Source organism: Megascapheus bottae, chromosome X (assembly GCF_031878675.1).
Source record: "Megascapheus bottae isolate mThoBot1 chromosome X, mThoBot2.hap1, whole genome shotgun sequence".
NCBI lineage: Eukaryota > Metazoa > Chordata > Mammalia > Rodentia > Geomyidae > Megascapheus > Megascapheus bottae.
The window spans coordinates 18,387,466-18,399,994 of record NC_143547.1 but is presented as its reverse complement, the minus strand read 5'-3'; the positions used below and the strand labels follow the sequence as shown (position 1 = coordinate 18,399,994).

The window sequence follows — 12,529 nt, the reverse complement described above, 5'->3', positions numbered from 1 at the left end:
AGATCATCTTCTATTTTATGTTTACACAAACAGCTGGAGTTCCAATGCACCTAAAATCCATATATGATGTATGTGATGTCTGTAAAAAGCATATAAGCACTTCATCTGGAAAAAAATAAGTTCAAAGAACAAAAGTTTTCACAGTATATATCAGAGCAAACCAATGTGACATTAGAGTGAACATATAGAACATATAGGATGAACATATAGATCGATGGAAAAAATCTAAAGCTCAAAAATCATGTTTTCTCTCTGTGTGTCTCTGTCCCTGTCTCTGTGTCTATCTGTCTGTCTGTCTCTCTCTCTCTCACACACACACACATAGAGAGAGAGAGAGAGAGAGAGAGAGAGAGAGAGAGAGAGAGAGAGAGAGAGAGAGAGAGAGAGAGAGAGAGAGAGAGAGAGATTGCAAAGAAGCCACCACAAAGCAAAATGAACTTCATACTCTAGGATATGGAAACACAAGGTTTTTCTTTATGGTTGTTTTAATCTACTATGTGAAGTTATTTCCTTCATTCTTTCCCCCCACATCCAATATTTTATCCCCTGTTGTTGCTGTATCTGATTATGATATCTAGTGTGTTGTAACATTAGTCTATTTAAATTAGGGAAGGGAAGGGGAACAACAAAATGATGAGACAAAGGACAAAGCTGAATCAATATAACTGTGACACTCACAGACAATATGTTGGAAATTAACTTTACAATTTTGGATTGGGGAATCCTGGGAGGGAAAGTGGGAGAAAAACATGGGAGGGGGATAATATGTTAGACAAGAAATGTATTCACTACCTTATGTATGTAAATTCTAGCCCCTCTGTAAATCATCCTAACAACAAAATTAAATTACAAAAAGAGGCCAGCACCTATTGATGTGCTGTTTTAGTTGGTTATTGAAACTTAGGGCAATTACATAGAGAAAAAGAAGGATCATTCAGCACTTCATATTATTATTTGTAATATTCAGATGCAGTAAAGATCTGAATTTTTTGCCAGTCCTGGGCTTGGACTCAGGGTCTGAGCATTGTCCTTGGGCTTTCTCAAGGCTAGAGCTCTACCACTTGAACCTCAGCACCACTTCCAGTTTTTTCTATGTATGTGGTACTGAGGAATCCAACCCGGGTCTTTGTGCGTCCTAGGCAAGCACTCTAAGACTAGGCCAAACTCCTGGCCTAAAGATATGAATGTTTTAAAATTAATTACACACTAAATTATAGGTAATAAACTTGTAGTTTTGGGTTATGTGTTGATTTCTTAAATGACATTACAAAAAAAAAGAAAATAAGTTGAAACTTCAATAAGCTTCATTGTATAAAATTACAATATATTCTGCAAAAAGGGATATCATATGCAATTTTGAGAGCTATATGGAATAGAATAGATGGATAAAGTAGAATAGAATAACACATGATATCTATGACATCCTGAAATGAAATATTGTTAACATTTAATGTACATAAAACAATGAGTATGAAATGAGCAAAGGCAATAATTTGTTAATTAAAACTGCAGAAGTAATCAGGTGTGGTGGCTCATGCCTGTAATCCTAGCTATTCAGGAGGCTGAGATCTGAGCATCAAGGCTCAAAACCAGCCCAGGCACAAAAGGACCTGAGACTGTTATCTCCAATTAACCTCTAGAAAACTAGAAAGTGGGAAGTGGGGCTTGGCTCAAGGGTAGGGCAGTAGCTTTGAGCTAAATAGCTCTGGGACAATGCCCAGGTGGAGTTCAAGCCCCATGACCCTCACAAAACAAACAAACAAACAAACAAAAACAAACAAAAACTGCAGAAGTCTAAGAGGGTGAAACTAAATATAAGGGTAATCAAATCTTAGTAGCAATTACACAAATGCGAATTTAAATTGCAAAGAGGGACCCCTTGTAGCCATCAGAAGCCTGAAAGACAGCTAATGTTAAATCTTCATAAGATGCATTGAAATAGAAATCTTCATGTTCTGCAAGAAGTATAAGGTTAGAGATCACCTTCAGAATATTTTAGAAAAAAATACTTAAATATTCACTTACTCCATGCCTAGGATGATTTTATAATTCATTGTAAAAACTGATAATTCATAACTACCATAGGACAACTGGGAAGAATTGGTACTATTCTGGATAAATTGGAGGACGGTATCCAATGTCATATATCAATTCCACCCTCAAACATCTGAAAGGCATTAATGTGGATCATTAGAGAAAGACATGCATGTATGCTCATTACTGCACTGATAGTGCCAAAATATTATGCAAAATAAAATATATCTCCAAGGAGTGTACTTCGCATGGATTAAGTGCAGTACACAAATACACATTCAGTAATACTAAAAGAAATTGCTGGGCCACTCTGAGGAGACAGAGACAGGTGGATTGTGAGTTCTAAGCTAACCTGGTCTACATATCAAGGCATTATCTCCAACAATTATCATTGTGAGATACAATAAACTATATTTTCTATGATACTGTGTTTTAAATATATGTATATATGCTGTCGATGGATTGATCATTGACTAGAAATGCAAAATAGTAGTGTAGATTTAATCAATACTCATATAGATTTAAGGAGGGGAAACAGTCATTTCAAACAATGTTCTAGAAGTAATATACCCACTACCTGATATAGGTCACTCTAATCCCTCTCTGTATATCACTCCAACAATAAAATAAAAATTAAAAAATAGTAGACAGGAAACACTGAAGTTGGACTATTAAATACTTTTAATTCAATGCAACAAAGATAATCCTTAGATTATTTTCATATTATTTATATAAATATGTCAAAACCATCCATGCCTAACTTTTCCCAATCTATAAATAACAAAGTATAATCAATCTATACAATGCTCTGTAAAGAGTCAAAACAAGTGTCATAGTTTTCGAGTGATCTTAGTTGCAACATTATTATGGGCCTTTTCTGGCTACGAAGTTGTTTGTGTTTATTGGTAAATTGATTGATAAGCATTTTTATTCTCCCAGCTGCTTCAAAGAGGAAGACAATACAATGACTGCAAAAAGTAATCCTAAAAGCATATAAGGTTTTGATTCAATGAGAAGTTCGATCTTCTATCATCAGAGATAAGTGAATAAGTAATCAAATTGATTGACAATTTTGCTGGTAAACTTAGGGAAGAATGCAGTCTCAAACTAATGAATAAGAAAGACCATTTGAAAATAAAACTTCATTTACAAAAGTTACAAATCATTAATGAGTCTTCGGACATTGCATGCTTTAAATGCAAATGAAACTTATGGGTACCCATAACTTCAACAGCTGTGATTTGAATACTTAAGAGTTCTTGTTAACATTATGCAATTTCTCCAGGCAATCTAAAACTTAGTAGTTCCGGAGTTGGTAATTCTTGAATAATGGTTTAAAGCTACGGAGATATAGAAGAAAAAGTGATTTGAAATCATCTCCTATTAAATTTTATCATAAAAGACATTTCTAATATTCAGCTTAGTTTCACTAGGAGAAATACAAACTGCATCTCCTCATGGAGGATGGTCAGGTCCACATTATAAGAACAGTATATGGATTCAAATTTTATTTTCACTCTTTGTACATCACAATTTACCACTAAGTTAACATCAGAGCTAAAAACTACTGGATGACCTACAGGTTTATTAAAGATTTTTTGGGCTTTAGATCACATTACACCACAAAAAAACAAAAAACACCAGAAGTGGTGCTGTGGCTCTAGGCATAAAGCACTAGACTTGAGTAAAAAGAAGCTCAGGGATAGAGCTCAGACCCAGAGTTCAAGCCTCAGAACCAGCACACACAAAAAAATAGATGACAAAAGTTAAAAATGATCTACATATCAGTGTAAATTCCTTAAATTTAATAATCTGTTATCATAAATTTTCTTTGTATCATCCAAACATTACAGTTTTGAGAAGGATAAATTTATTGGGAAAGTGTAAAACTTATTTTATTCTTGTACTACTGTAAGTATGTGAGAATTTTTACACTAAGAGGATTTTATTATAAGTATCATGCCAATAAATATAGAACTTAAATTAAATTGAGAATTAACAAAATGTATATGTTAGAAGCTCCCTAAGAAACAGTGATTTTTAGCTGGGTGCTGGTGGCCTATGTCTGTAATCCTGCCTACTCAGGAAGCTGAGGCCTGAGGATTTGAATAAGCCAGCCCAGGCAAGAAAGTCCATTAGACTCCTAAAAAATGCTAAACATGCTAGAGGTGGAGCTGTGGCTCAAGTGGTAGAGCACTAGTCTTGAGCCAAAGAAGTTCAAGGACTCTGTCCAGGTCCTGAGTTCAAACCCTAGAACTGGAACAAAATAAACAGAGAAACAATAATATTTGTAATATTTAGATGTATAATAGAAAGTGAATGTGTACTCCAAACTCAAATCACCATCAAACTTGACCAAGAAAAGCCAAATTTGGAAACTTATTATATTAATCCAGAAGAAAATAGGAGGTACAACCTCATGTAAACTTATCAAAGCCATACATGAAGGCTGATAATCATTTTATATCATTTTAATGATATACTTTTCCTAGCTATAATGAAAAGATGAACATGCCTATATGCCTGTATAAAATTGTACTTTGGGAGCTGGGAGTTTGGCTTAGTACTGGCAGAGTGCTTGCTTAGCATGCACAAAGACCCGGGTTTGATTCCTCAGTACCACATACATAGAAAAAAGGCTGGAATGGTGCTGTGGCTCAAGTGGTAAAGCCCTAGCTTTGAGAAAGCCCAAGAACAGAGTGCTTAGGCCCTGAGTTCAAGCCTCAGGACTGGAAACAATATTTTTAAAATTGTACTTTAGAGAGCTTATTCATACAGAGACAAAATATCTTAATTTCATAGAATACCAAATGTAATAGCAAAGTAATGGAAAACAGACTGCATTCAATTGGAAGTAATATGGATATCACATTAGAAATTCCCTCCTACCCAAAATGATAAATCCATGTGTTCATGTGCAGGGGTTGATAAAATGCCTTTTAATAACTCTTGGATTCAGTTCGTGACAATATCTTTCAGAAAACTTACAGTAGGAAAACATCCATTTGGTAAAGTATGGAATAAATATATTAAGTGTGAAACAATATGTGCATCTCATATAGTATGTAAAAATGATGAAGGTAAATGAAATCAATTCTACTATTGACAGAGGATGAAAACCATACGTAGTATGCAGGTACAAAAAGAATATTTAAGTAAATAATGGGTAAGAATAATAACACATGCTAACAGTCATAACACAATGATTTTCAAATTGGTTAAAGAAAGTATTTGGGGCACTATCTGACTCAACCAGGGTGGCCGAAAGATTAAAAGTCTGTTTAAACCTGATGCTGGGAAAACAAAATTCACTGTGTAGAAAAATCAACTCAAAATGGATCAAAGAAGTTAATATAAGTTCTGAAACCTTGAAGCTTTTAATGGAAAATATACAAAAATAAACAGAGGGGCAATGTTTTAAGATACAGGTTATAAGCAATGACTGTCTCAATAGAACTCCAATAACTCAGAAAATTATAAGAAATGACAAATGGGATTATATTAAACTAAAATCCTGCAGAGCAAAAACAACAACAACAACAACAAAAAACATAATAAAGGAACAGGAAAAGAGAAAGCTTCTGTTTGCTATTCATCCAAAGAGGAAATACTATCTAGAATGTATAAAGAATTTATAAATAAAAACATCAGAAGAGCAACCAATCCAATCAGAAAGTGGCAGAAAAACTGAGCATACCCTTCTTCAGGGAAAGCCAAAAAGAAAAACAGCTAATAAATGTATTTTAAAAATTCAGCTTCTTTAGCTATAACAAAATGTAAATCAAAACAACACTGAGATTACATTTCACCACAGTTAGAATAGTTACCATTCAAAAAATCAAAAAGATCCTGTCAAGTATGTATGGAGAAAGCAACTCTCATATACTGTTCATGGGAATGCGGATTAATGTATCACTATGAAAATCACTACAGAAATTCTTCAAAAAATTAAAAATACAAATTCAGCATGACACAGTTCTATGACTTAAGGATACATACCCCCAAGAATCAAAATTAGAAGAGGATAGTGAAAGGAGAAGGTATGAGGAAATGGTAAAATGGTCAAAGAACTTTATATACATTTATTACTACAGACTGATTAAAGGTTTTACTAAAATTATTTCTGAAGTTCAAGGGAAAAGGGTGAATGAGAAAGTGTAAAGGAGGTGAATTTGATACAAATACATGGTGTATATAGAAATATCACAATGAAGTCTCTTTATACAATTATCATATGTCAAAATATAAATATGAAAGAAAGAAAAAATGCTGGTCACTAGTGGCTCAGGCCTATACCCCTAGCTACTCAGAAGTCTGAGATCTGAGGATTGTGGTTCAAAGCCAGCCTGGGCTGGAGTTTGCTGGTTAATTTCCAATTGACTATCCAAAGAGCTGAAAGTAGAGCTTTGGCTCAAAACTACTTGCCTTGAGTCAAAAATCTCAAAGACAGTGCCCAGGACCTGAGTTCATGCACAAGGAGTAGCACAGAAAAACAGGAAGAAGAGGAGGGGGAAGGGGAAGCGGGGAGAGGGAGAGGGGGGAAAGGGAAGAAGAGGTGAGTCAGCTTACAGTAGAGATATTATATGCCCACCATCACACACTCATAATGGCCAATTTTAGGAATCAGCCTAAGTGTCCCATAAAAAAGATAAATGGATCAGGCCAGCAGTGTTGGCCTAGTGGTAGAGTGCTTGCCTACCATGCACGAAGACCCAGGATCAATTCCTTGGTTCCATACAGGAAAAGTCAGAAATGGTACTGTGGCTTAAGTGGTAGAGCTGTAGTCTTGAGAAAGTCCAAGGACAGTGCTCAAGCTGAGTTCAAACAATAGGAATGGTAGGAAAAAAAAGATAAATAGATAAAGAAAATGGGAGTACACACACATACACAATGGAGTTTTATTCAACCATAAAGAAACAAATTATTTTCATTTGCAAGAAAGTACAAATATCTTAGAAGACCATTGTCTACCATAATGCCTAGGTACTGGTTGAAAGGAGGACTTGCCAATGGTTTGTACAGGCTGGCCCTAACCTTCTATCTCCATCTACTGAGTAGTTGTGAATCCAGGTTTGAGTTAGTAAATCTGCTCAATGTTGTTTACTGCTTGGATTTTCAATGGCTGTTTGCATTCATAGCATACAGCAGCCTTAATTTGGTTAACATCTTTATAACTTTTCATAAGGAATAAGCATGTAAAAGTTTTTAATTGAATTTTGACAGTATTTACTTCTCTGAAGAATAAGCAGTGTACAAGTATTTGACACTTTTTCATAATGTAATCAGTAAGCTTTTTAGTTTTTTCCATACGTGTGAATTTCAGCTTTGTTTTTATAGGGTATATGGAGGGAATATTGTGGCTGCTTTCTAAATTATATTTTCTACTGTATGTTCCAAATAGACATTAATGTGTTTGACTTAGGTTTATCATGTCTCTGTACTTATCTTTTATGTATCAGCTCTCTGAAATTCCTTACATACTGAAATATTTCAGTACCAATTACTTTTTGTAAGCATGTGTGATTTCAATACTATTATTATTAGTTTATACTAATTGTACAAAGTAATGAACTTCATTATATATGAATATTACATACTTTGATCATATTCATTTTCTTCTACCCTTATATCTCCCAAATACATCCCTGGCTCATTTTACTTAACATGATTACATCCTATTTCATGTTTTTTCTTACAAATGAAAATAACTCCTTGTTTCTTTCTTTAAATACATTTTTATTGTAATGTATAGAGGGTTACAGTTATAACTCCTTGCTTTTGTTTATGGTTAAATAAAATTTCACTGTGTGGGGGAGGGTGGGTACGCGTGCGTGTGTGTGCATGCATAGCCCCGTTTACTTTATCCATTTACCTTTTTTTTTCTTCCAGCCGTAGGGCTTGAACTCAGGGCCTGAGCACTGTCCTTGGGCTTTCTCAAGGCTAGAACTCTACCACTTGAGCCACAGCACCACTTCTGCCTTTTTCTATGTAGGTGGTACTGAGGAATCAAACCTGCATCTTCGTGTATAATAGGCAAGCACTCAACCACTAGGCCAACACTGCTAGCCCCATCTATTTATCAGTTTTATAGGAATCCTAGGCTGTTTCCTTAAACCTGGCACAGGGAAGAAAGTCCATGAGATTCATATCTCCAGTAAACCACTAAAAACAAATTAGGAAGTTGAGCTGTGTGGCTCAAGTGATAGCATATTAGCCTTGAGTCAAAAAGCATACAGACAAGTGCCAAGGTACTGCAAAAGTGTTGGGGACATGGCTGAAGTAGTACATTTGACTAGAATGTAAGAGGCCTTTATTTCCCAAGTGAGTAACACTGTGTTTCAGTGGGTCAGGATTGCAATCCTAGCTATTTGGGAAGCTGAGATCTGAGGACCAGGGATTAAAGCCAACCCAGGAAGAAAAAGTCTTTGAGACTCTTATCTCCAAGCAACCACCAAAAGGCAACAAATGGAGCTGTGATTCAACTGATAAATTGCCAGCCTTGAGCTGGCAATGAACTTTTCAACTTGGAAGGGGGGGTTGCTGTAGGGAGAGTGGGAGAAAAACCTGATAGGGGGTAACAATATTGAACAGAATATACTCACTACCTTATGTATGTAACTGTAAGTTCTCTGTACACCATCCTTATAATACAATTGAATTAGAAAATTAAAAATATTAAAAATTATCCTCCCTTATACACTGAATATAATCTAATAAAACATGATATTTAATAGAAAAAGAAAAGGAAAAAAATCCTTGGTGCTGGTAACTCACAACCTAGAAATCTAGCACCTTATGAGGCTAAAATCCAAGTAAATTGTCTTTTTTTGTTTGTTTTGTTAGCTATTTTTCCCAACTCATGTGTACCTTTCTATTAATATAAATTGAGTCCACAGTAAACAACAGATAGCTAGCTAGGTGGCTAGATTGATTGATTGATTGATTTTGGGTGCTGGTCCAGTGGCTTGAACTCATGGCCTGGGCACTGTCCCCTGAGCTTTTTGTCTTAAGGCCATTTGAATCATAGCTCCAGTCAGTTCCCCTTCAATAAGCAATCAAGTTTGAAGTGAGCCCCTGCAGAAAAAAAAAAAAAAACAACAACTGGAAGTTGTGATATAAACCAAGTGATAGGTTGCCTATCCTGTAAATAAAAGCCAAGTGGGAGTGCAAGGCCTTGACTTCAGGCCCCACTTTTTAAACATACGCATACACCTACACCTGTGAAGATGAAACACTGAGCATGGAAAACCTCAGTAACAGAGGGGTGCTGGTACTTCCCGAAACTGTTACTCAGCTCAGTCCCCTCAATACTTACTATTTATGATTCTTAGAGACTATCCGGACTCCCCTCAAAAATGGGGAGAAGTTCCAGTGCCCAAACAAAGAAAAGAAAAGAATTTTCAAGGAATTATCCTCTTTGGTACCCCCCTCCCCATCCCTGCACCTGATAGACCAATCCTCCAAGGATTAGATTCCCGGAAGTGGAGAACTTCCGTTATTACTCCATTTTTTTTCCAGCCGCTAGAGGGGTTTACAGGCGTGAAAGGTGTGGCCTCAAGTCAGGTTAGAGAGACATCATCTTTCAGGTTGCAGAGAGGGGGCTTGATGGGTGATCTGAGTTAAAATTGAATCCTGTGAATTTCCAAAAATTGCTGGATGTCCTCTCTCTGAAGCACATTGGTCATGTCCTGGCCCCACTCCAGCAATGATTGTCCAACTCTCAGACCTGGCTGTCAGGGGTATGGGTGTCCATTACGCGGTAATGGATATCTGTGAAACCTTGCAAGACCAAAAGCAAATAAAGTGGAAACTGAGAAATCCTGCTTGGTACTAGGGAGTGGTTAATGTTTTCAGAACAGAAGAGAGAGAGACAGAGAGAGAGAGAGAGAGGGAGAGGGAGAGGGAGAGGGAGAGGGAGAGGGAGAGGGAGAGGGAGAGGGAGAGGGAGAGGGAGGGAGGGAGGGAGGGAGGGAGAGAGGGAGAGAGAGGGAGAGGAGGTGTGTTTGGGCTTTGTAAATAGTGATTATGATGGTCTTGATTGTGAACCAAATAAGACCTAAGCGTTTCAAACTTCCTCCACAGAATTCTCAGGAAATAAACTGATCAGGAGCAGAAGGAGAAAAGAAGCCTTGCAGGCTGGTGGGTAAGCAGAGCAGGGGTGGGGAGGGGGAGGGCAGAAACAGAAGTGCTATAGCGAAGGTAATTTCCTCCTGATTATGGTACTCAATCCTCCTCTGTCGGTTTTTGCTATTTCAGGTGTCCTAATCTCTATCCCTGACTCCAGCCCTCATGCCACGGGGCCAGAAGAGTAAGCAACGATCCCGTGCAAAGCGTCAGCTGACACGCAGTGATCACCAGAGCCAGGCTAAGCAACCTGCTGCTGAGGAGAAGGAGGAGTCTGCCTCAGCTTCTCTTGTTGATAAGGGTACTGGACCCTCTGGTGCTTCTGTTGCAGAGGCTGTCCACACAAGCTCTGATGTGGGGGCCGAGTTTAAGGATGTAGGTGCTGAAAATTCTGATTTGAGAGTTGAGGGTCCTAATAAAGGTTCACATAAGGAATGTTCTAGCATATGTCAGCCAGACACCTCCACTTGTGAGAAAGAGGGTATCAATAAGATGAAAAATGTATTAGTGGAGTTCCTGCTGGAGAAGTTTAAATTGAAGGAGCATGTTACACAGGCAGATATGATGAAGGTGGTCAACAAGAAAAGCAGGCAGCAGTTCCCTGAGATCTTCAAGAGAACATCAAAGCATCTGGAGCTGGTATTTGGTGTTGAGTTGCAGGAAATTGACACTCGCATTCACTCCTATGCCCTTACCAACAAGCTGGGCCGCTCTAGTGAGTGCTGTCTGAGTGCAAATAAGGGGTTTCCTAAGACAGGTCTGGTGATGAGTCTTCTAGGGGTGATCTTTATGAGGGGAAATCGTGCCACTGAGGAAGAGATCTGGGATTTTCTGAATGCATTGGGAATACATTCTGGGAAGAAAAATACACACTTGGGAGATCCCCGCAGGCTCATCACCCAAGATTTGGTGCAGGATGGGTACTTGGAACACCGCCAGATACCTGGTAGTGATCCCCCTAGATATGAATACCTTTGGGGTTTCAGAGCCCATGCTGAAACTACCAAGATGAAAGTCTTGGAAGTTTTGGCTAAGATCAATGATACGGTCCCTAGGGCCTTCCCTTTGCTGTATGCTGAGGCTTTGAAAGATCAGGAGGAGAGAGCTAGAGCTGTGGTTTTAGAGAGCCCTGGTGAACACCTGCCCTTTGACCCTGACAGCAGTCATTCCTCCCCTTGTTCTTTCCAGTTTTAGTTGAGTCTCAGAGTTTTTAATGTGGGGCAAAGTAATGTTTGCTGGAGAGAACCAAACATATGCTTTCTTGTTATAACATGATTAAATTGTATGTTATCTTGCGATATTTGTTCACTATTGTTATGTTACACAGTCTGTTGAACATTATGCGTGACATGTTTACTGTAGTTGCTAAGCTTAATAATTTTGTGAGTTTAAAACAAAGAGGGGAAAAAAGTCATCACTTTCTTGTTACTACAACAGAAGGTAAAATGGCATTGGAAACAAGATTTTTCTGAACATGTAGAAGAACCCCATTGGAAACTAGCTGAAAAAGGTTAAAACGCAAATTGGTGGATTCATAATTGGCTGTACTTTTTCTCCTCTTCGCTTGTAATAATAAAAAATTGAATTTGGTTCACTCTAAGCAATAAAAGTCACATTGTAACTACTTTTCTCACTTTCTATTCATTGTTTTCTGTCAAGAGCACCTTCACTTTGGAAGTCCCCAGCCATACTGGTAATGGTAAGGAAGAGAGAATCTAACCTCTTCCCATAGGAGTCTAGAAGCTATATTACAGTACAGGCAAGATGGTAAAGTAGTATCTAAAGCAGAAAGGACAAGAAGAAGAAGGGGTGATTGAAACAGGCTTTAGATGAAAGTTAGGAGATTGAATGTCTGTCAATGTAAAGTAATTGCTGTTAGAGTTGGGTTGGGGGAGGGTCTGGTGCAGTGTGAAGGTGCCATTGTTTTAGGATCTTAACTCCTAAAAGGAAACTTTTTTTCTTTTTGCTAGTTGAGGGCCTTGAACTCAGGGCCTAGGTGCCATCTGTCCCTGAGCTTTTTTGCTCAAGGTTTGTGTGTGCTTTTGTTGCTCAAGGCTAATTGAGCAACAAACCACAGACCTTCCTGCCAAAGTAGCTTTGAATCCCAGTCCTCAGATTTCAGCTCCTTCGTAGCTAGGATTATAGGTATGAGCCCCCAGCATTCACCCAAAGTCATTAACAGTTCCTTTGGAACTGAGAATGTACCAACAAGGGATCCTCACCTAGGACAAAAATGTAAGGAGTCTGTGCACTTGTGCCAGCGCAGGTAAATGCATGTGAACAAACTACTCACATGTTGTTAAGGGCAGATTTGAGAAATGAACGTCTTTCAGACCAAGGAACCCCTGACCTGACAAGTCATATCATGAGC

General features: G+C 37.8%; 1 protein-coding gene across 3 annotated transcripts in view; it reads left to right on the top strand.

The window, feature by feature from the left end:
- Nucleotides 1–11,766, top strand: part of LOC150040528 (melanoma-associated antigen B4-like) — a 37,004-nt gene extending 25,238 nt beyond the window's left edge. Inside the window, exons 1-3 of one of the 3 annotated variants that reach the window (XM_090325845.1) lie at nt 9,529–9,597; nt 10,117–10,173; nt 10,291–11,766. In XM_090325845.1, coding sequence (XP_090181971.1) covers nt 10,324–11,352 — 1,029 coding nt within the window. In that variant the 5' untranslated portion in view covers nt 9,529–9,597; nt 10,117–10,173; nt 10,291–10,323 and the 3' untranslated portion in view covers nt 11,353–11,766. Of the gene's footprint in view, nt 1–9,528; nt 9,598–10,116; nt 10,178–10,290 lie in introns of those variants that run through there. The other 2 variants (XM_090325846.1, XM_090325847.1) reach the window with 2 other exon arrangements.
- Nucleotides 11,767–12,529: the final 763 nt, after the last annotated feature.